At 41.7% G+C, this 24,975-nt stretch overlaps 2 protein-coding genes across 2 annotated transcripts in view; one reads left to right on the forward strand and one right to left on the reverse strand.

The window, feature by feature from the left end:
• Positions 1-24,975, forward strand: part of LOC111253596 (uncharacterized) — a 63,261-nt gene that overhangs the window by 17,137 nt on the left and 21,149 nt on the right. The window contains exons 3-6 of the mRNA XM_022813241.2: positions 7,649-7,771; positions 8,195-8,654; positions 10,836-11,079; positions 11,242-11,463. Coding sequence (XP_022668976.2) covers positions 7,649-7,771; positions 8,195-8,654; positions 10,836-11,079; positions 11,242-11,463 — 1,049 coding nt within the window. The remainder of the gene's footprint in view (positions 1-7,648; positions 7,772-8,194; positions 8,655-10,835; positions 11,080-11,241; positions 11,464-24,975) is intronic.
• Positions 21,436-24,975, reverse strand: part of LOC147754213 (transmembrane anterior posterior transformation protein 1 homolog) — a 7,152-nt gene continuing 3,612 nt past the window's right edge. Inside the window, exon 2 of the mRNA XM_086974172.1 lies at positions 21,436-23,594. Coding sequence (XP_086830298.1) covers positions 21,695-23,587 — 1,893 coding nt within the window. The 5' untranslated portion in view covers positions 23,588-23,594 and the 3' untranslated portion in view covers positions 21,436-21,694. The remainder of the gene's footprint in view (positions 23,595-24,975) is intronic.

Raw genomic sequence — 24,975 nt, forward strand, 5'->3', positions numbered from 1 at the left:
ACGAAAGGTTACTTTCGAAGCTGCGAAAGTTTTGAGCGTGGTTAATCCCTCATTGAGTTGAATAACTTTTCAAACATCCTGAATATGGCTTAACAGCCACGTTAGCGACTGCCTGTGACAAAGAGATCTGGGACGTGAATACATAACCGTACGTGAAGGTAGCATCCCACACCTTCGGCAGCTGGCAGTTGTTCTAATGGCAGCCGGACGTGCCAGAGAAACAGGGGGAGTAAGTCGCTCCCTTTTTTCCATGCACTGCCCCAAGTGATTAGTTGCCGCCTTCCGGTTGGCTGTATTTATCTGCCCTCAGGACGACCGCTTCTGCTATTACCGCCCACAACCCCCAGCAACCCCCGCCCCTTTTTGTGATGGTGCTATTTCCAGTCAATTTCTCCCCTCTCGATACATTCAACTACATTCACATTTATCTGCTACGCAACCACTGTTGTTGGTTGACTTCACATCGCCTACTAGGATAGCTTATACTAGATCCGGCAGCGCTTTGCGTCAGCGTGTCTTCACAGCTGAAACTATGCCATCTCGAAAAAAACGAGCCTACCAGTCCTAAAGACCGATTGGTGTGGGATATAGCGGCTAGAGGAAAGAACATTCGACGATTTGTACCCATTGTCTAGATCGACACGGCCATCGAAGCAACGAAAATGGAGCGGGAGGCGCACCATTGGGGAGCGGGTTTCGAAGGGGCAGTATCGTCACAGCTATGCACATGGGGTGCATCGGATGTCACATTCAGGTACTCCATAGGAAAAAAGGATCCAGAAGAAGCCTGACAGGGTTGGTAGAGTGCGGCAACGAGAAAGAAAGCGAGCACTGACAAATATCGCCGCGCTGCTACTTTGCTGGTATCGCGTGTGTTGTTACCTCTTCTTCGTGCCCGTACCGCCACCTGTGTAACGTTCCATTTGTGGGGATCCCCAATACCCCAGCTCTTCTACTGCCGAGTTCATTAGCGCGGACTGTACGAGTAGAATAGACGTAGCAGCGTGAAGAAGCGTCCAATTCGACTGATGTAAATGTACCTTTACTAGGGAGATTATTGTAATAGGCAGCCCATTATAGAAAAGAAGATATTTTTTCTCAATTTTTGTAATGATATATATATATACAGAAACTACGATTTGTTTTGTTAACGTGTTAGTTCCTAACTGCCTAGTAGGTTGCTCACTATTATAAGAGCGTATCTATTTTTTACTGGCAACAAGCGACAATGTTCATTTACTACAAGCGGACTATATGGCCTACATCGTTTGTGCCAAACAACAATATCTACAAGCGTATGTAAATTGCCTTTTCCACAAAAGGCTCCAAAAATAATACCAGCGTCTTTAAGCCAAATAGACAGCCCGTTGTGAAAATCGACAACATTATTATTATCGTAATTTGTAACAATCCGTACAAAGATGTGGCTACTGTGAGAGACCCCGATTGAACAAGCAAAACGAGGAGAAAAAATCCCATACCGACCCAATCGGCTGAAGATGAAGAGTGGAAGGGAAGGCGGCAACAAAAAGAAGTGGAAAAGCAATATTCGATCTATTGATCGGTTCCCCCAAAACGAAAAAGGAACAGCGCCAACGAAAAGATTCAGTGGACTGGCAATGCATATCTTCATTAGCAGTCGACAATACCTCACTAAATCCTAGTGTGGGCCCACGAATATACTGCCAACCAGACGGCCAAATAGTTTACATAGTACCATTTATTCAGCCTGCAAACTGGCGTTTCTGGACTATATATATAAAACTATAGTCAGTGTATATATATATATATCACATTCTTACGCAGGATTACTTACAAATTGAATAAGCATAACATAATTGAACTAATTTTTGTTGGTGTATCTGAAATTGGGTAGCCATAAAAACACGTTGCAAATTCAATAGTCCAGCCATATATTTGTTGGAAAGTAAGTGCTCGTGTCATCTAAAAACTTTTCTTTTTACTTTACCTCACTTGTTGTTTATCTAAAATACACAGCTCAAAAACGCTCTTCGCACTCTATCGGTGCACTATAAAAAATGTCGTACTGTGAATGTAATTTCAACCCGAAAAAAATCCTCAAACCTTGAAGTTTTAGGTGGAAAAAACTGCATCTTAGAAATCTTCAGCACTATATACGGCTAAAGTGGTGCGAAAGCAGCTCGGGACGTCTGTTTTAAGTAGAGTAACGGCACTATCGCTGAGGGACTGCTCAAAGGTGGTTTGCCAAATTTGAAAACGGTATCCGAGACCCAGAGCGTTCCCCGCTCTGGCCCAGCGTCTGGATTTGATGACGTTGTCTGAAGCCACTTTTGAGGAAGACGGCCGACAAACAACTCGAAAATTAGCCGAAAAGGTGGAGCCACGGTGGTCGTAAATACCTGTATATGTTTCGAGTTCTACGTCCGATATCCCCGTTGGGCATTCCATCGAAGGTGTAGCTGTCACTACGAAACGAACCAAGCATCTGTGCCCAAATTGGAACCTAGACCACGACGCGTTCCTAAAATTGGCAGACAAATATGTTACCTAATAAACTATCACGCTAATACCTAAAGTCTCTCAGGAGAAATGTAGAGTTTGGATACCTTGTGGACTCCCTGAATCCAGAAAAGAATTACAATCGGCCGTCGAATCCCAACGTTTCGCCCGGCATCGAGCACAGCGTGACCACAGCGACTGATTTTTGCACAGACTTGACACCGAGGATGAGAAGTGGTACTTTTACGTCAGCATGGACCAAAAATTGAAAATTGGGTAGCTCCACGAGAGAATCAAAGACCCAGAATCTAACCAGATTTTAATTTTGAAAAAAGTTATGCTTTGCGGTGTATTTGCAAGAACCTGATTTAATGGTTATAACAGAGCGGACCATTGATCGGCACACTTATTTGGTGCAATGCCATTGAGTCGATCAGACTATTTGTTAGAAAAACGAGGCCAGGCCATTCTGCTCTTCGATAACGCGAGACTACCAACGGAGAGTATCGTCAAACCTGCCCTATTATATTCTCAATTTTTTCCCGGCCTTGTACCATAAACAGAACGTATTTGGAAAACTTCTCCGACACTAAATTTGCAACCTTTTGACGAGACGGCATACATCATTTGATGAAAGGATGGGAGAAAGTCATAAACAATGACCGAGGATATAATAACTTCTACGTGTCCTTTGGCCTGCCAAATATGAATGCTCGTTCTCCACGGACACTGCTTATGCCATTTGGTCATTTTAGATCGAATGATATAATACAGGTCATAACAAGTGTATGTGTGGCACCATGATGTTACAGAAGGGAGTTAAATGCATACAATGAAAATACGGAAAGTTACCTGCAGTAACTGAAGCTTTCCTGTAGCTGAGCAATTAGATCTCGGAAAGTTATCGACTCGTCTAGATATAATTGTTGCGGCAGATTTACAATGGGGGCACGATAAAGAGGGCCGAAAAATAAAATGGTAATAATAATAATAATGATATGTTTCAGTTTTGCTTTTGTGATGCAAAGATTCACTAAGGCAGAATAACGCTGTGTTGGCGGTCGCAGAAGGCACGGTAGAAGAGTGTCTATGAACAGAGAAGAGTGCAGCCACGTAAAAGGTGTCCATTTCTTTTAGCTTAAACTCGACGGCCGAGCGTTGTACTATGATAGGCCGTATCAATTATCTGCAGAAATTTTTCTCCCAATCCCTCTCATTCAGAAAAACCGAGAGGGAAAGAACGAGAGAGAGAAAGGGAAAGAGGGGGGCAATCGCATCTAGAAAGCGTCATATTTGACAGAGTCGAGTGGAGTGCAGTTAGGTTGCCATGGTATCAAGTGTGATATCGCTCAAAGTCTATGTCACGACTATTATATCCGCTGATTTCCTCAAGGCCACGAAAAAAGGTGAAATCGTAAAGCAGATTTGGTGTGATACTTTATTCCCGTTACACCTTCAATTCCACAGTACGGGTCCTTAACGATGCAAATCTGTCATGTGATATTTTGTCAAATCCTGAAAGGTCTACTGTGTATTATTTGTGACTGATCGAACTAACAATCATCATACAAGTATATATATTCACGTGGTTAACTAAGCTCGCTCGCTCGTTTTTAAAAGAAGTTCTCTTGTGTCGTTTTTGGTCTATGATTTAAAGATACCAACTTTATTTGTTATCATATTATTGTCATATAAATCATATTATTTTGATCTTTAGGAAAGAACACTGCCTAAATTTCCTAGAGAGCGCATTACATTTTTTTCACATGTGGCAAAACCTTTTGACCTGTTAATAGGCACACTTTAATTGCTACTCGACGCACTTATAAGCAATCCTCTCTTTGCTGATTATTATTATTATTTACTACACATGTACACATTGTGACTGGTGTACGTAATATCGCACTCACACACAGTACACATATAGTCCTCCTTTCCCCTATACGATGATGTGAGACAGAATTTCTCTTGAATAACACCATATGGTGAATATCTATATGAATGGAACAGAGAACACCTTCCCTCTGACGCTGAACATGTCGTAGATTTTAGACATTATCTTTACTGAAATTGACCTCTCTTCATCGTTTTCTAAGATCAGTAAATGTATGTAATAAATACAGGCTATCCAACATCATTAGGGTATACGTTACGGAACGGGCATGAATGTCATAGGGGGCATCAAAATACGACGAATTACTACAGGGAAATGAGATGACGAGGACGACGGCTACGACTACGAGAGAATTTGTGATTCGGCGTAAACTGGGGAATTGGCAGCGAATGGTCCCCGTCGGCGCGAGGCTGCGAATGGGGAGTGGAGAAACCTCGAGATGACAGTCAACTCCCGATGGGCCGATGGGACAGCCGATCCTCAGACCAGTCTCCGATGGAAGCGCCATGCTGTGGATGGGCCTGGCATAGAAAAAGTTAGGGGGGCAGAGGCAGAGAGGGGTCTAGAAAAGGGGCAAAGGAAATCGGGAGAGACGACGACGACGACGTGACGGCTATCGAGGAATACGAAACCGCCAAGTGCCTGCCGCCTGTCTGACTGCACCCTGCTGCCGCCTATTTCCATCTCCATACAGAAGATAACGCGAAAGACACCACCGAGATCCCTAGCTCAAAGATCGGCAGACCAGCCACAGTAACGGGTCGCCCTTCTATTACCACTACCCCCAACAGTAGAAACAGCAGCAGCGCGGCGGAGAAGAAGTCACGTGTGGCAGGAAGGGATATATCTGGGTGAACAAGGGGTAGACCGAAAGAGGAACAAAAAAGGGGTCGAAATCTGGCAAGGACTGCGGCGGCCTGCGTCTCCAGGAGAGACGGGTACAAGAGGGAGAAGGATAGTAAAATGGGGCATAGAGAAGGGGGTTGCGATCGGTATAAGATAGACGTGTCGCACAGAGGAGCGGGAGCAAGGGAGGTAACAGACAAACGCCGTGCACAGAGGTAGGTGTAGGGAATTAGCAAATGCACCAAAGGGAAAAGGCGGCAAAAAGATGAAGGGGAAGAAGGAAGGGAAATAGAAGAAAAAAAAGGCCTCTTCTTCCTTCTTCTTATTTTTTCTTCGTTTTCCTCAACCTCTTTTTCTTCCTCTACATCTTCGTCTCCTTTTTTCTTCTGTTCCCACTGCATAGTTCGGAAGCCCCTTATTTTCTTTGTTCCCATGTACGCGCATACTCGTATATCTTCCTTCTTCGTATGTTTTTTCGTTTTCTATCGGGAAATTTGTATAATTGTGCCTATCCTTATTCAAGATAGAGAAATGTCTACACACGAAACGTCAAAGACACACATATGCGTTTACAATGTTGTTTTTAGCGCATCCATTATAGCATTGCATATACGTAAAATAAACACGAATCAGACAATCGACAAGAATTGGTATAATAATATTCATGTTGTGTCGTGAGCCCTTTATCATTGGAAAGGGGTACGCAACAATCAGAAGCCAAGGGCACGGGCATGGTGGCTCTGACGCTGCTGTTTTCCCTCGGAGTCTTCTCCTCTTAATCCACAATTAGTAGTAGTGGCATAGTCAGTATTGAGTTATCAGTTACACTGATTACTTTGCAACAACAACGAGCGATTTAAAAAATCAAATACAGTATGCAGAATCATGCATCGTACGAGTGAAGAAAAAGTATTGCAGGATTTGACTATTGTATGTTAGCATAAACACAACGGCACAAATGAAGAACTTAAAGTACGAGACAAATGAAGTAAGACCGCGAACAGTAACGGTTGTAGTCTTCAAAAATGGAGAATAATAAAAATGAGTGCAAAGGTTGGGTGGACTATTCATTAGCAGATCATTCAGGTGAAATGTACATGCACCGATCGCAAGTAAAAATTACTAATCTTGGTGTAAATAATCACTAGATGATACCGATGATATTTTTTTTTTATTAATTGTCTGTTTTTCTTTTAATTGAAAAAAAGGTACTTGAATATTATAGTTGAAGAAATCCCCCATTTTGACTCTAAAAACTCGTCTAACTTATTGTAAAGTTACCTAAAGTAAAAACACATCGGATTTAACTAAATAGTACTTTGAAATAGAATACGTTTCGGCTATAAAAATTGTTCACGAAATAAAAATAAATTATTTGTGTGTAGCTTAAAGCACAACTATTAATGTCAATACTAGAGTCAGCAAATCAGCGATTGTTGGTTTAAAGGCAGAATTAGAGGGCCATAGGCTACATAGAGATACCCGAGCGAGGAAACTAAGTGGAATCACCTGGGGAGAAGATTCATAGGAATCGGAAGAAATGACAACTAAACAGCTTGTTCATCACAAAGCAAAGGGACCATTGTATACGAGAGAGGTTTTAGCCTTCGTGATAGGTTTTAAACGTTGCACGACGCGGTGCAAGTTCATATGTGTCACATAGCTTATATAGGCTGCATCTCTGAAAAGATGGAGGGCAAGCGGAGAAGGAACTTAATAAAGACGAGACAACAAATGCAGGCAGAATATGAATTTGTAATCAGTCAACAACCTTGTCGTCGCAATGACTCGTAATATTTGGCTCTATAACGGTTAACAATAAGATATACATGCAAAAATCCTAGCGTCATAATATTTTGACACGACGACATCGTATACTGATACACACATATCCTAACTGGAACTGCAAAATAAGCAAAAACACAAATAGGATATATAAGCAAATATTTATGGAAAACGTAAGACAGCCCTTTAGCGTTTTGATAGATAGTATGTTAGATCGAAGGACACGGCGGACCGATTCAGTCAAACCAGTTCCATTATCTTTTATCTACCAAAACACTTGTGCTACATGAGATAAAAACAAAAGATATTCAAATGTCAAACCATGTGTTTTCTGTTTGGGAAGCACACGAATGTGTAAGAAACAATTACAAAATGTAAACATGATAAGTACAACCCTGAAGGGAATCTTACTACTACGATCGCCTCGTACAAATTTATTCGGTGTAACTGTTATGTATGAAACAGTCAACAGACTTTTCAGCAGAGCTACCATGTTGCATTACAAGCCATACCTTTGGAGCACGTTAAAGAATGATGCTTTTTCAAGGAAGTGATCATTATTATGACATTTTAATTAGTGCTTCAGCTAACCCGTGTGTTTCTATATTTGTCTTTCATCAATTCATTATTGGGCGTAAGTAGTAAGTCGCAGGAATGCCAGTATGTGGCGACGCAGCGCGGGGGCATGGCGCTGCTGTTCGAGGGCCACCGGTACAACAAGGTGCGCGATGGTCGCGAGGGCACCGTCTACTGGAGGTGCGCCAGGTTAGTGGGAAAAGGCCTTACTCATACTGACTATACCATTCTCTTCGGTTTACATATTTCAGTTCGCTTAAAGATGGCCAGGTATAATTATAAATCTTGAACTGTATTATTATATGCAAACACGAGCCTCTGCAGCTTCTTATATTTTCTGAGCTAGTCAATGGTTTTCATCATTTGAACTCGTTATCAAATTCTTGCAAGCCGTATGTCACTGCAATAATTATACTCCCGGGGAGCTCTTGGGGGAGCCTAGCAGCTCTTTGATCCTGCTACTGATTAGTCAACATTTAAATTGAAATATATTTTATATAATGAAATTACTTTTAGAAAAATAGTTAGCGTCGTCTGTGCTCTAAGCTCGGGTATAATTACCAGAAATGCCATCCTCAGATTTATGATGTTTGTTTTGATTCGATTTTGCAGAGACCGACAATGCCCGGGCCGCGCGGTAACGGTGTACTCGAGGATCAAAAAGGCCAATAACAAGCATAATCATCCACCAGACTCGTGGCGAGGTCCGGGCCAAGGGGGCAGCAGTCCTTCCAGTCACGCCTCCAATAATGTCGCCTGCAACAATAGCACGACTGCCAACAATAATCTCAACAGCAACAAGAACAACAACAACAACAACAATAATAACAATCATAATAATAACCATAATAATATTAATAACAACAACAGCCAAAGCAACAGCCATTCGTCCAACAGCAATCACCATCACCACCACCACCATCACAGCCATACTAACAACAACAACAACAACCACAACAACCACAACAACAACAACAACAACAACAACACCAACAACAACAACAACAACAACAACAACAACAACAACAATGGAGCAGCACCGGAGCTGACGCAGCTTGGCGGGCCGGAACAGGTCAGTAGTAGATGTGCGCAAACCCACAACTGTCTACACAAACAACGACCCAGACAGAGACATGATGTATGAGCCTCTGATTAGTGACTAGGGCTTTATGGTCTCACGCTGTAGCGGCTGGAACACACAACGTATTGTCACTGTTGTTTAGTTTGTTACACGCTTGTTGTCACGATTTATTCGTCAACTGACTTGTCACCTGACTGAGTTTTTTTAAGGCATGACGTAGGAGCAGACACACATGCCCCCGTCGAATGATTGTACAGAAAAGTGCATTTTGAAGCATTTAGCCTATGCATACATCAGGCTATAGTTTTCTGTAGAAAATACTCTAGCTCACTGGAGCTTAAAATATCAGAAACGAAAAGAGTTCAGGACTTCGAGCATGACTTCAGTTTATGCAAATGCACATCTTTCCCATTTATGACCCTAGTCAAATAACTTGCAAATGTGCACGGTTTCACATCATCTAAATGCTTAATGCCAACCAGCGGCAAAACAAGTTATGTCCGAGGTAAGTATGCGCAATTTAATGGAAAATTGGCGATAGCAAATTTTCGAATAAACGCCTATCAAGTTATTAATTAGCAGCAACGTTTGTGCCGTCGCCAGGTTAAGGCTAGAATTTTTACGCTAGTTGCGTCAAAGAGGTACACGATGCGCGAACTCTTTAATAGCTCTTCTAATTATGATTTCATAAAAGGCACCCGTTTAGAATGCCATTGCTTCCAAAGCAGGACGACGATTACAAAAACTGATTCAGAATTGCTATGACGTTTTTACTCTAAAAGAGCTTACTCATTGGAAAGGACTCCATCAGTTAAAGTCGCTCTGAAGAGTCTCATGTAAGAAGCATCAGTGAAGATCCTTCGCGATATTTATTACCCCTCGTTCTTCTTGAACTTCCTGTGCCACCTTTACATGATGAATCAACAGTGACAAGCTGTCTCTCTTTTCCTGCTGTCCCAAGCTAAAGTTCAAGACCGATTGGAGGTTTATAAAAATGCTACTCAATGTCTGGAAAAACAGAATGCTTTGTTCCGTATAGAATGCATGCAGCGAGCATTCACGATGTCACTGCTCAAACGATCCCGGCCAGCTTGCTAATGTCAGAACAGGTGGAAAAAAACAAAAAAATGAGCCTTTGTCAAACGGATTGGACGCCCAGAAAATGCAAGGAACATGGAGCGACTAAGAGTGGGTCGACGTTCACAGTCTTGCCCTGTTCAGGACAAAGCTCTTTAATATGTGCGTCATATAGTCGTGTGGATCGTGATTGAGTATTGACCACTTCTGCAGGATTTTTATGAAGTCCTTTTCTTAAATAACGTGGAGCAGTTCAACCTTCCTGTGTTGTGTCTTTTGGTTACGACAAATCACATCAGCTCATGGGTATGATGGCGTGTACAGAACTGCCAGATTACATGTTCTGAATATTTAAACTGTTTTGTTGGTTTTTTGGTAGTCAACAAGTTGAATACTCAAATTGCCATTTTTACTAAAATATCAAGCAAAAGCTAGTTTTCTTGAATCCGAATCAATCCTAGCTATATTCCTATATTTCCCGTAAATATCCTCCCTGATCGCTTATTTACAGAAATATGTACTAAGTTTCCTAAGCTGACCTTCGCTATATGATAGTGCTCAATCCCATGGTTTCAAAAAAAGGAGCGGCCTCGAGGTCATTTCGAGAGAATATTTTTCGACGTATTCTGGTTATGATTCGGGTGTTCGATAAGGTAACCTTTTCTACCGTTTCGCCATCTCTAAATATCAATTTCTCCTTAATTCCTTTTTTAGCAATTTGCTTTGGACTTTAGCAACTTCCTGTTTATGGTTTTGTGCTTCTAATATTCGATATAAAGCGAACAAAAAGCAGTTACTTTTGAATAAGATCTGAATGGCATTATGCCATTTATGGTTAAACGGTGATTACCACACAACAGATATTTAATGCATTCGATAACATATGCTTCAGAGAATTCTTAGCTCAAAATAGACAGTGTCCTGCAAGTCCAACGCAAGAACGATACCCTGCAAATTGCATGCTCTAATAATACCGGCCCAATATCGGCACAATGATATGCTTCACAACTTTTTTTCAATAAGGAACGACTTAATTGATCTACGGGTTACTAATACGGATAATTGAGTTATTCGTGTCATTATTATTATTATCAGCCGCTGGACCTGAAGATGCTCTCGGCGCTGGGGATGGGAGGCGGAAGAACAGGGCGATCGAGCAGCCCCTCTGAGGCGCTGACTCCTGCCGCCGCCATAGCCCAGCTCGGCCATTTGCCCACCCTGTTCACCGAGACCCTCAAGTACCTCGCCTCCTCGCACGCACAACAACAGCAACATCAAATACAAAATAACCATCAAACTCAACAGCAGCACAGCAGCCCGAGCAATTCGATCGCTAACGGTACGTACGGTTGCAACTCTGAACCGAACTCTTGACCATATTTCGCAGGACTGAAGTGGAAACTACTGAACAGATTAGGGAAAGTTACGAAATAATGCTTAGGTTCTCGGTTTTCGTGTGCATAACTCCAGTTTCTCTCAACTTACTTGTTTTCGCAAACAGCATTGAACAACGCACTGAACAGTCCCGTGTTCAATCTTCCCGTGTTTCCGACGCCACTGAAAAGCAAAAGCCCTCAACGACCGAGCAATGGGGGAGCCGCGGGGAGCGGCAGTGGAGGTGGACTTCCCGCACTTATCAGCCACCTTCGGGACTCCTTCAGGCAACAACAGCAGCAACCGGATACAGAAAGTCACTGGTGGATGATCAATGCTGCTGCCAACGGTTAGTAAACCTAATTTCATAGTAGCGCGTTGCTTACTATATCCCGTTTAACCGGCCGTTTCTGTTTAGTAGCAACTGATGTGTCTGAAAAAATCGACCTTAATTGCTACACCAGTTACCAATGGTGCTTATGTAAAGTACGGTTATTACTATTATAAATTATGGACAAGGAAACGTAAACGATTTCCGAGATGAACAGAGCAGGCTGTAGTAAAATGAGTAAAATTTGGACTCGAGTTTATACCTGTGGTTTGATTTCGTTCGAGTGGGGAAGAAAAACAACTTTCGCAACATGTAACATCGGGCCTACAATGTAAGGTCCCTACAGTGACAGGAGAATACAAGCGAAGATGGAACGAACGAATGGGGGTTTGCATATCGTCGAGGTGGAGATTAAATCGTAGTAACCTCATTCAGCCACTCGTCGTTGTCACTCACTACGTCCGAGCCTCCCCTTTTGTATCCCATTCACCGTCGTATGCCCAACAAGTTATCCTTTACCCAACCTAGCGTACCCCCCTCACTGTTTCGTTCTCCCACTTCTCTACTCTTGAATCAACCGAGAGTAATTCCTCTACTCGTCAACGGGACTTCGAACCGAACTAGTTGTGGCAATACCCCATCTCGCTGCGTGCGTGCTATGGCTATGAAATACGCATGCTTTGCCGTAGCCAAGCAGTTGGCTCGGCAATCGGGGGCTGGTTCCCCCGTGGAACTAAGTATTGAAGCAGTAGTGGCACCGCGGTACCTAGTTTCAGTCCCAGTCGTTTCCCTTCATTTCCCGATCCCCCCTTTTTGTTACACTACTGCTGATGCTGCTGCTCCTCAGGAAGACGACTTCGGGCCACAGAGCGAATAGAAAGAGTTTGCATGGGACGTTGAAGGAGCCAATGAGTAGAGGAGAGAGGCATTTTCTCCTACATCGACGAGGAATTGCCGTTCTTCGTCGACCAACGATCCGTAGCGACGCCACTTGAGTTGAAAAAAGAACGCTGCTACCGCTGATGGCAACAACAAAAAAATGCCGCCGCTCCTTCTCGTCCTCCTTCTCAATGAGACAGACCGACCGAGTGGCGAGAAGGAAAGAACAACACAGGCATATTGGGGCATGCATCCAACTAAGCTGGGAGTGAGTGTGGCGGGCGACTTGAATTGCGCTCGACGGCGCGTTCTCTCACTGCGGCCCCCTTATTTCATCTTATTCCTATCCTATTCTACCCACATTCCCGCTTGCCGTTATCCTGTCTTATTTCTCGACTCGTTTTTTCATTCTACGAGACTCGTCTCTACGTTGTCGACTTAGCGGCAGCGACTGCTGGAGTTCAGAGGCGGAGTGCGTTGCCGACGACTCAAAAAGAAATCAAAACGGAAAATCCTGCACCCCTACGCTCTTACCCTCGTTACCCCTTTGGCACTTCTCCGTCCGCGTACCTCGCCTGTCGTTATCCAGCTACGGCCCCGCTGTTCCCTAAAAATCAAACCAGGCATTGGACTGTTATAACGGACGGTTGGGGGCTCGCACGGAATGGTTCGCTCTGCGCCGAATTTCCTACGAAGTCGGTATTCTTCGACCTACGCTATAGATGCCCGTGAAAGTCGTGTGCATTCTTAGCCTCAACATCAGCTCTCATTTTGGCGACAGATTGACGTTAAGAAGGGAAGCACGTAGTACGTCTTTTTTGATGCGCACACACTTCATGCAGAGGCACACGCAGATAGCCACTCGTCGGAGCTGTGAGGGTTATGCTAAGACCATCCGGAGCAGACGGCAATATGGGAAGCGTCACTCCTACAAAGATGCCGTTCTCTTTAAAAAATTGACTACGTGTGCAGACTGTAATTATGTGAGTAAATGCTAAGAGATACGCTTCAAAAAACAGTATTTTATTAAAAACCGAAATGCATCCATTTCATAACTATTCTATCGCCGTATTTGAAAGCAATCAATCCATGACGGAGTGGTAATGACTTGAGCGCCAAAGGAAATGGGCAAAATGTAAATCGTACAGATGCTGTCATAGTCCGCAACAGTGTCAAAAGCCGATATACTAATTAACTGATAAAGTACAAGCAAATACTTTACCGCAAGAATCATGATCGGTCCACGATGTCGTCTAACCTCCTAAAGAAACCCGTTCTTTTTATCACCGATGTATTTTAAATAGACATTGGTTATTTTATGCCGTGGTTCAACCGGTCACGAATACATAAGGAATATTATTTAGCTTCACATCAAGCCTAAATTTACATTATATATCGTGTGGGTCCAGTTATTTTCTAAACTAACCCATCTCGTCGGTCAAAAATTAGGTGCCCTATTTGTCTCGCACTGCAGTGGAGAATAGTGCTTTAAGTCGGTCTAGGGCAAATCCCACCAAATAACGTGGTGCAATATACGCACTTTTACCTATATGTATGGCTTCAAACACTAAATATTTACATTAAACGGGCAGGTTTCTCTCCACTGCAAATGAAAGGTACGTCTGCTGATCTATAAGACGTTGCATTGATATACATCATAGCTCAAAAGTATGAGTTAAACGATCTTCGGATTGATACAGCGCACACATGTGTAATAGCTATTATTATCACATTATCCCTATTCTATATACGATATTTAAGCATCCGTTTCTAATCTTTTGTTCTAGCATTTTCACAACTTGTACAAGCAGTCATATTCAAACAAAAGGCGGAACATGTCGTCTTCGAAATTCGTCAGATCTTGATTGCTTTGATTTGAGCTTAAACACATCTTTCGAGTTTTACGTCCATTGACGGCCGGCTATGAGTACGAAACGAAGCTTGTCTGGTTTTAAACATAGACTACCTAGAACCTAGAAAGTGTCTGCACTATTGTGGGGATGATCCCAACCTGCCCTTCGATGTTTATTTGTCCACGATGCGTACCACTGCAGCTGGATTGCCGCTTTTATCCCTTGGAATAAGTTTTCTCTATATCTATATAACCATAACTGAACTCAATCGCAGTATTTTGAACGACAATGGCATGTTAAACTATTGTTCGAACAGAGAATGCTTTCTTAACTTAAGCTTAACTGGTTAGCTTGCGGTCCTCTTCTGTATTTCCAAAAAGTGACTATACTTTAGAGACTTGAGCTAATGTGCGTTAATCCATTGCGTTTTCGGCGCACGCAAAATTCTAGGGGTTCAAATTTATTTTTTCAGTTTTTAGTGTTATAACCTTCCAAGTTGCTTGGATAAACAACTTAACAGTGACGTTGCCAAGTTTCACCTTGTATATTCTTTTTACTTGCATATGTAGTAAACGTTCATCGTTTACAATATCAGTTACGTAATTCACCGTCGTAACGCTTGCACCCAACAGAAGAGCTAATCAAAAAGGAAAGGAAGACTCTGCTTAGCTATTTAAGTTCTTTGTGTTCATTCAATGCTGATTTTCTATGCCGGAAGTGGAGAGCGACAACTAACTTTGCTATTGGGGTCTGTCATACTTGGCTCTGAAATGATCGATGGAACTGCCGCAAGCCCCTCTTCTGTTTGAGCCGTAACTAAAGAACGCAAAACTATTTAATGGTGCTTCTTTAAATGAAAGCAAGCGGAGCCACAGGTACAGATGAAACAATTCAGTTTTTTTTTAATTTATCTTTACTCTTACCGTTACTGTTGCAGCTATTCTAGCAATCTACCAGCGTGAATTGAAACAACAAAATATCTATACAACGAGAATTGACACTCTTATTGTTAGGCCCAGAAGCCTTCACTGATAGAAACTGCTTTTTTGGAAAGCTTAATTTCGCTATCGGTATCGGCAAGAACGTCTATGCACTGAAGTCATGCACATAAATCTGCACGACATCGCCATTCATTCTCATTCAATAAGAGAGGAAAGAGGAAACTACATAGAATTATTGATCAAAACGTTGCCCAGTTTTACTTTGTCCCGTGTAGGTTACGAATCAATAAACGGACGTTCTATTTATCATTTGATTCTCATGTGTGTTGACGCTACCACTCTTATGAGCACATGTGTGCAGAAATCGTATTCTATCAAAGGTATGTAGTAGGCGTAGCCTACGACAAAACACAAGAATAAGAAATCAAAGAGTTCACAGTATAGGATGGCTTTCTTTAAGGTTTTGTGTTTGAGTCGAAAGCCCTTGGTGCTAATTTTGCCGTTAGCGTAGTAGAGTTAGTTGATTCAATATGAATGGTTGTGAAATGGGTATGACGCTAAGCCATTTCAGATTAGGACAATGCACTAGTAGTCAAAATGGTGTTTATACAAAGCTTTGCTTCCGTATATGTGTGTGAAAAATAGAAGCACAAAAACTGACAAGAAGCAACCGAACCAGCAATGGAAAAACGAATACACAGAACTCAACAGTGGATTAAGATTGGTCAGTGAGAACGTCCGAGCTGAAGGCATCGGTGGACGACTAAAACCGGGCAGCGGGCTGGTAGGGGACTATAAGCTCTACAGGGGCGGACCTACAATAGAGAAATTCGAAGATTACAAGTCATTTCGCCATAGAAAAAGACGCTGGTGCAAAGAGCTGTCTGCAGATGGACTGACGAAAAAAAGGCTTGTGGACTTAGACTTACGGACCCTTTATTCACATAGCAAGCGCGGACGTGTCGCCTTTAAGAGACGACGAGTAGCAAGCGGATACGCTTGAGTTAGTGCTTCAAGCAAGCGACAAATACACGAGCGGGAAATGGCTGCTGCCATCAGCGGCAGCAGTAGGAGCGGATAGAGGCAAGTTTAGATTCGTTTCATGTCATCATTATCATAGAGGATAGCCAAGCAAGATAGGCTTTGTGAAGCCCACTAAACCCTTTTTCCGTTGACACCACTTGAGAAATAAGGCCAGCTCCTAAAGACTGTGCCGAAGGTTTCACTGTTCGCACGTAGGGAATTGAGAATCCAAAGAAGGATTATCACCTCCATACCCCTCCCTATGACCAAATCAAGGAAAATGAAAGCGGAAAGGAAACGTATTAGCGATGTCAGAACGTTATTGATATAAGTAGGTCCACTAGCAATTCGCTTCTTTCCAAATCTGAGTCGAATACTAGAGTATATATATATATGGGTACGTTAGATCTTAATGCGGCGAATAGAAGCTTACACTGTTAGGTTAACTAAACATGTTGTTATCTACTTCCCGTCAAATCTGTACTGAGGCGCATGAAGCCACTTTACGTGCAGACTTCACCAAAAATTATTAGAACTTTATATGATGTGTAAATGACATGACAATTAGCACCTCGCTATAACTGAAACATAATGTATACGAGCCCTAGGACTAATTGTGAACCAATACTGCTGACTTCACGTTAGCTGACCCCTGCGAGGGGGTTACAGTCAAAAATACCTTAGCAGATTGTTGTTAGTTACGCAAACCTTGTGCGGGTATGATGCAGGATGTGAACATATACCACTCCTTTAAACTTATAATTTACGTTCCTATAACGTATTGGAATATCGCCACGAAAAAGTCGCAGACCACGTCGTATCCGAACCTAGTGAAAGCACAGTCATGTCAGGTCCCTTACCAGCACTTAGCAAGTATATTATATATACATAAAACCTAGGGCATGGTAGAACTCTATGGGCCACTTCGTTTTTTTTTTTCTAGCAAAGGAACTTGGTATAAAATGTTAATATTATTAAAACTTTCACCGAAGTATAGAGAAATAAAATAGCCAGCTTGATTTTCTACCATAGCAAATGTACATTTTAACTGTGAATTAGAGACAACTTAAGTTTTATGAAGGTCATCAGATAGATCGAACTATATTACGTGACTACTCTAGGGCTATATAGGCCATTGCACCCTCGGCAGATATGAAACCAGATGCCGTCGATGCCAGTTTGATAGAGAAATTAATAGAACAGAGCTTTCTAAAACTGCAATTCACCTCAATAGAGGTGAGTCATGTCAAGCTGAATCGAAGTAAGGTGTTGCACTCGTTGAACCGCATGTCAGCAACGAGTCACATGTAATCACTTCAAAGATATTCCGACGACTTTACTGACACGAAGCATTATTCAGACAAAACAATATCATTATATGCATCACATTGTAGATAATCGCGAGCGTGGATAGAAATGTAAATTAGAGCCATACACAACGACAGTTATACAGGCTCAGTAATACGGTCAGATTGGCTTTGTGTAACGCTGCATACAATATTACTACTGCCCCTCATCGCGTCTCGAGTAAGTGGAATCGCCAAGACTTAAGCCGTTCAAAAGTCAGCTTTGCATAACGCAGGGTAAGTTCGTGCAAACCAATGATAGACCAATCACAACTTTCAACATGCCTAACCTGAAAGTAAATGATTATAAAACATTGTTTGTTTTAACCATAATTATAACAAAATGCACGTTATCTTCGCACGAAGTCGTTAGTCGCTTGTACAGATTTATCCTCCCCCGTATAACGCCACGTTGCCTATCGACGGAAGTGTGTTTAAATAATATTTTCTCCAAAATCAATGCATTGTAGTGAGATCATTTAGCTCACATAAGAGAAGAGCCTTTAATATTATTCTTTCTTTCCCGAGGTGCCGGTTATTTCTGAGACAGTGTTAAGCAAATTTCGGCCCAGATAATCTCTCTCCCTCCCCCCCCCCTCTCTCTCTCTCTCTCTCTCTCTCTCTCTATATATATATATATATATATATATATATATATATATATATATATCTATTGGCCGAGCTAATTAATTTTTGAATGCACATTTCGTTCTAATAAAAGATATTAAAATATGTAAAAAAATACTTTCGTTATTACCATATGAGCTTGTACGGCCGGCAAACAATCGTTGTAGTTGTGACACGTTCGGTGATGTAACAGGAGGCCTCCTTCCCTTGCTGCCTTCCCGGCGTCATTCATCGACCACCAGAAGCGGAATCTCCTTCACATTCAATTCGTTGCACTACTTTCTCCTCCTTCACCTCAGACTGGTCCGCATGGTACGGAGTGCATACTACACAGCTCCTATCCACTCAGTCATAGTGCTAATGCTAGCGTTAGCAAAGCGAGCAGACTCATCAAGCAAACGCGCACTGCGCTTTGGTTTGCATCACTCTCTTTTTTCTCGTGGCAGCGTCGTTCGCAAAAACGTTTCTCTAGGCGTCCCTCTCAACCAGCAACTACCGCCTCTGTTGCGGTTCAACGAAGCCTTCTACTAGTACAACTGTCTCACTCGCGGCTACTTCTGTGCGTTTACCCTCACTACAACCGTTGCTTTTTGCTTGCGCAATTTTTCTCGTTGGGTTCAACTGCCATCTTAACTCACCCCATCTCTGTTATCGGCGCATAACCCCTTTGAAAGAACGAGCCTCCTGTCCGTTAGACACCTGAGGGCCCCAAAGGGTTATGACCCCACTCACCGCAGAGCTCCGAAAGCTGCAGCTCGCCTGTTCAGTGCTATCTGCGAACAATGAGCACCCCAGCTTAAACAACTGGGCAACCGGCTGACTACATGCAGTGCTGGCAGACCCTAAATGCAGCGGTTGTTGCTGTTGGAGCGATCGCAATGAGGGTCACGTTTTCTCGTGCTTTGAACGAATATTTGTGTGCCTTTATTAGGTATTCTTATTTACTATGGATGTTGCTTTTTAACAAAAACCGATAAATAGAAAAACGATACCAAATTCAGATTGAGCTAGACTGGCATTTTTTTTAAGCTGATCTCTTCACCTATTAAAGCATTTAAAATGGTAGTTCGGTCGTAAACCTGTCGGTTGCGACGCTCTGCCGGATCACGCACTACTTTTATCTAATTTATTATGCGAACCCCCCTGCTACACAAAATTAATAGGTATGGATAAAGAAAATACGCAAAAGAAATATGCAGTGTGCAGTTCATTTGATATGGCCATTTAAAGCAAACGATAGAGCATACACACCCGGGAACACTGGAACTTACTGTCTGTTTGTGCGTTTTCAAAGAATCGTCCTGTCGTTTTTAGTATGCCACGCAATTATATAAAATAAAGTAAGCGCTTTAATCATAAAGACAAAACTTATATAAAAAAGTTTGAATAATGATAAATATCATGATTTTTACTATCAAGTATTGAAGGACACTATTATCTAATGTGGATAAAAAAAACTTTAAATCCAATGCAAATATAATGGTTTTTTTTCATGCACGAATCGCGTAAGATACTTATTTCCTAATGTATGCGCCGGAGTCTTTGTGCCTGTGGTTAGCTATCAGTCAAAAATCAAGTGGCTTGGCCCGCCGACCCGCACTTAGCGTTGTAATCGGCGCAAGCAATCAGCTTGTTGCCTGGGTACTCGTAGCCGGCTCGCTTTAGCGGCAGCAAATCGATTGAAGAGCCGATTGATCTGGCTATGCGTTGGTTGATTGAGCGTGTCGAGTTATCACGGACGAAATAAAAGCGCTACTGTAAATAAAGTTCGTATTGTCTATAGTATGCGCAACGCATCGTGCTAGAAAATTTCGATTAGTATAGCAAGCCAATGGGCATTCATACTTTTCGTAACAACAGCTTCTCGTTTAAGCTCACATGCGGACTCATCTGGAAGAGGGTCAGAGGAAAATTTACTCATAACACCCTTACATTGTCTATCTAAACACTAGAATATTGTATCTGGAGAAACAAGACTTGATATCACAGTCAATCGAATGACCCAATACCGCAAGAGGTGGTGGCGCTAGACGTACGAAAATCTATTTTGGAGCATTAAGTTTGGGCTAGCATTTAGCTACATCTAGCATTATATTTGATTACGCCATTTTTTGTTTATGTGCATGTGTCGGTTTTAGGCGAGTTTATGCATTGTTATTTCTTGAACAACTCGGAGGAAGCTCAAGGTCGTTTACAACTTATATAAAAGTGGGTATATTGAAAGCCCTTAACATTAAAGATCTGTCCATCACTAATGATTTATTCCGCACAATGGCGTTTTATGTTGCATACTGTACTATAGAAAACAATCCAAACGTTGTTTCTAATACTTTACGTAACGTACTTAAATCGTTAGGCATTACTTTGGACGCTTGGCCCCTACCAGTACGAAACGAATGTGCCCGACTTCGAATGTAGGCCACATAGGTTTTCAATTTTAGCAGGCAAATGGGTTAGCCATTGCGTTATCACGGGGGCATACTGTCAAAAGCAACCATTAGCCGCAGAAGTCGGTCTCACAGTCCGCATGATTCTAATGAAATCAGCTGACAACTGACGAAGACTAATACGAATAATATCTGGACGTGTAGTTGATGACAACAGACAACCCGTGCGCTACTACACACTTGTTTGAAGAAATCGGTGGAAGTAAGCATACCCATCCTTTAGGCCTTGATTGTATTTAATAAAACATTTTGGAGATATGGCGGGTGTGATGAAATAAATGATCATAATTTGTCATATACGTTTAGAGAGAAGTAATATCCTATCCAATCAACATTTAGTGCTATTTGGACTGATTATTCGAGAAACCTAAATACCAGATTGCCCTAAAAGCGGCTATAAAGGTAATTTAGGAAAACTGTAAACTTTTGAGAACAGCTTACATCATGCAATTCATTGGCTTCACGCAAAATATCTAAAAATCAGGTTTTAATTTTCTTTTCAATGAGCACGATTATTTCTAGTTTTATTGCTTTGTAATAACAATGCATGTCACGCTTCATAAAGCATCTTAATATTTGTCGATCGAATATTTCAAAATAATTACGGTGTTCTAAGTTATTTTCTTCTATATACTCATTACGAATTCAAATTATCGCGTTACAAGGGCTATACGTTTGTAAGAAATATATTAATAGAATGTCATTGCGAAAAGAAATTGCATCAGTTAGTAAGAATTAGTCTATGTTGCGTGATTATATCTTAATATATTTTATAAACCCTATAACCGTGTCATGGAAGTTGCAATAGCGCATGCAATGCGGGCACGTAATTGGATCAAATAGAAGCTATTGATAGAAACAAGACGCACAGATGTATGTGTCTAAAGAACGTATTATGTTTATTTTTACACAACATCGTTACTTTTTAAACATAATAAGGATAACAACAATTATCCTTTTGTTTCCACTCGCTTTGTGTATGGTCTATTGTGTTCGCTTTAGTTTAATTTGAATAAATGTGTACATCCGCACCTGCTACGTTAACACATATAAAGTGAATTAGCAACAGTTTTAGTAAAATATTAAGTTGAGATATCTCTACAAGATATTTATTCATCCGCCCATCTATATGCCTATGCATCTTTTTTTATGTTCTGTAATGGTAAGGCTGGCAGCATCCCGGTCGACACAGACCGTCCTCGATTTTTAATTTCTGCTAAAAGATTACTGGCTTCCGTATTCCCTGTTTGGCAGGCATTTTGGGGAACGTCTACGTTTTTTCCTAGAACATCTTCTTTGATGCCCAATGTGGAAATGTCCATCGTGCTTTCCGCAAAGATTGGCGCTTCATTCATTGACTGCTGCACTAGTTCAGTCTGATCGCGTATATCAGCCAAGCTTGAACTGATTGAAGGGTTGGTGGACTGCGGTTCTGATTTGACCTCAGGATTTTTAATTAAACTGATAAGATCTGGGTTTCGTAGGTCTTCTAGCGATTGTCTCCGCGACGAAGGTAACGATGTGCAATTTCGCTTTGGTCGCTTTTTCTCGTTCTGTGTCGCTCGATGTCGCTCAATTAGAACACATGCTCGACCTAGCAAAATTATGTTTACGGCTAGTTTGAGTGAGAACAGCATGACCCATGTTAGCATCGCTAGAAGCCAAGCGAACGAGCCATTGAGTGTTACACTTCCCACGACAATGCGGACGACGAGAGCTCCTAACGGCAGAGGAATAAATGCCATTCGGCGTGCTACGAGATCTGAGTGGTCCGAGTAGGCGTTCTTTAGCTTGGAGGATGCTACATCATAGGCCAGATACGTGATGTACTCAGAATACATCGAGTAATGAATTTCGTTGAAGCGTGTTATGAACGCATGCTTCACCCAGTCTATGATAATTTCGGCAAACATAACCCAGGCACAAGCAGGTAACAGGTCCCACAATGGGTCAGCTGCCCATGAATATTCCTTCATTGTCTGCAGCACGACAACGAATAACAGTACAATATAGTGAAAGCGTTCGCGAACATCGCTGCACGACATTTGAAAGAGATTGTTTTTCTCAAATTTCTTGAACACCATTCCTTTTAACTCGACGAAGTTATTTGACATGATAATAGTGAGAAGACCTTTACTCTGCGAGTTGACGGCAACATTCAATGTAACTGCTTGAAGCATGACCAGAAGGCAGTGTAGCAAAACGTACACTACTGCCATCAAAAAATGCTTTAGCAAACTGAAGCGTCGACGGCCATCTCCTTGCCTCCCTCGTGGCTCTGTAGCTGTCCAGAATAATGCATCAATAATGTCCTGGCCAAAGTTGCTAAAAAGACGATCCGCCACTTCGAGCATGTTGAAGAAAATGTACAGTTTAATGACCGATTGGGTTTTTACTATGTGATACAGGACGGAGGTATCGACAAACGACGCCAACAATGCCACAATGACAATAATTAAGCCCTTCAGTAAATCGCAGATTTCAGCCGGCTGTAACAAACGCTTAGTTGAATGGCTCGGACTACTTCCTTTCATGAAGAGCTTGTTGATTCCTCTTTTCAAGGGATAACTAAAACCTAATATGAGGCTTAAGGCAAAGCGTATAGGTAGTAATGTGAATACAAAGAGAAACGCGTCGGCACACTGTATGAGCCCGTACAACTGAAATTTCTCAAACTCTTTTGGTATCTTAAAAAACATATAAAATTTCTCCCGTCGACCGTCGTAGTGCTCTTCATCGTTCTCAAGAAAGTAGCCTCGCCGAATTTCGCTATGCATGTAATCCCAGAACGACACAGTAACGTCAACGACAACTGCCGTGGCTCCATCTTCACTAGAGTTCTGAGACAATCCCTCCATATTTGACGCATTATCCTTTAAATAGTCACAAAATCCCACAGCGCTTTCCGATACCGTGACCTCGCCTTCATCTAGCTTCTGCTTAATTGCCGCTTGCGTATCACCGGTAGAATCGGTCCGAAAACGAACACATCCGGCTGTTCCGGTTGTTGCCATTCTAGTGCGCATTCGGTTCCTGTAGCAGAGAAAATGTACACAACATGTTTGTGACTAGCGTAGTACAACAAGGTTGACTGACGTCATCAGCTAATCTCGTTTATTACTATTTGCTCTTGATCGATATTTCTTTTGGAGCTCTTATGTTTGGGCCAGCCAAGTGCCCGCATACATACACAGCGGATGTTAACTGCTAAAGACTATTACGTGCGCGTTCATTTAATATATACATATACAAAGAATAATATACATATGTTAGCACTTTATAAAAATACCTGGACCAGATTCATATATTCATTCTTCTGTGATGTTCTGATCTTCACTTGTTATTGCAACGCTTATTATTTCTTGCTTCAACAATTATCCCATATCGCGCTCAGCATGGTTCTTCGCATAGACAACTACCCGCTACGACTATGGGCATTTGGAGCCTTCTGTGTAGTAACCTATTATTTACTCTCCTGTTACTTAAAATGTGGTTGAAACCATGAGGCACAGTTAATAGTAATTGGTCAGTTATCGTAACCTTGTGAGAGATACAGAAAAGCATGTATGTATAATAGCTAGCCAACAGAATGTGCACATTCATTTATATAATACAAGTTGTCAAATAAAAGAATAGGTACAAAGTGTTAATTGTTTTTTGTGAATCCCCTTCGTGACATTAAAAACGGTGTTAGCCACTACTTATATAACGTTTGCTATGATGTTGTATTCAATATGTATTTCATTTCTGCTCTCACTAACTGAAGCTAGGTTTGGCATAATATTTGCACAACTAATTTTCGTATCGAGTTGTCAGAGCTTTCACACATCTCTCACATGTCCACTTATATTTTTCGAAAAAGAAGGCTTAACAAGAAACGTATGTTAAAATAGAATGAGCATATACACACATACATATACATATTTGACGTATGTGAGACCGCTATGTTTTTCATGCGTGTACTCATGTTGTATTGATTCCAATCCATTGAACACCTGGTGGAATGCTATAAGAAAAGCGTCGCGAAAACAATTACGAAAAGCGATATAGCTGGATGGCTACAGGCGGCCAGAGTTTCCAGGATAAATTTAAGAAGACTAGAGAACAAATGTGTTATCCAATTGAGTCAACATATCGATGGAAGATGTTATCTGTTGTTCAATCTAAATCATTTAAGTAGGGGAAAAACTTCAGGCGGAAATTCAAACTTTTAGATTATTGTAAGGTAACAACGGATCGGTAGAGCTTAGAAACCATATGTGACGGTGCTAACTAGGCATTGTCGCCCATTTCATTAATTCTTTCTGTAACACGTATTACGAATACGCTTTTGCACATAATAAAATGTTTAATATGTTATGTGCTCTAAAAATGCAAATTTCGTGCAGGGTTAATATATATATATATATATATA

Source organism: Varroa destructor, unplaced genomic scaffold, assembly GCF_002443255.2.
Source record: "Varroa destructor unplaced genomic scaffold, Vdes_3.0 BEIS01000007.1, whole genome shotgun sequence".
Classification (NCBI taxonomy): Eukaryota; Metazoa; Arthropoda; class Arachnida; order Mesostigmata; family Varroidae; genus Varroa; species Varroa destructor.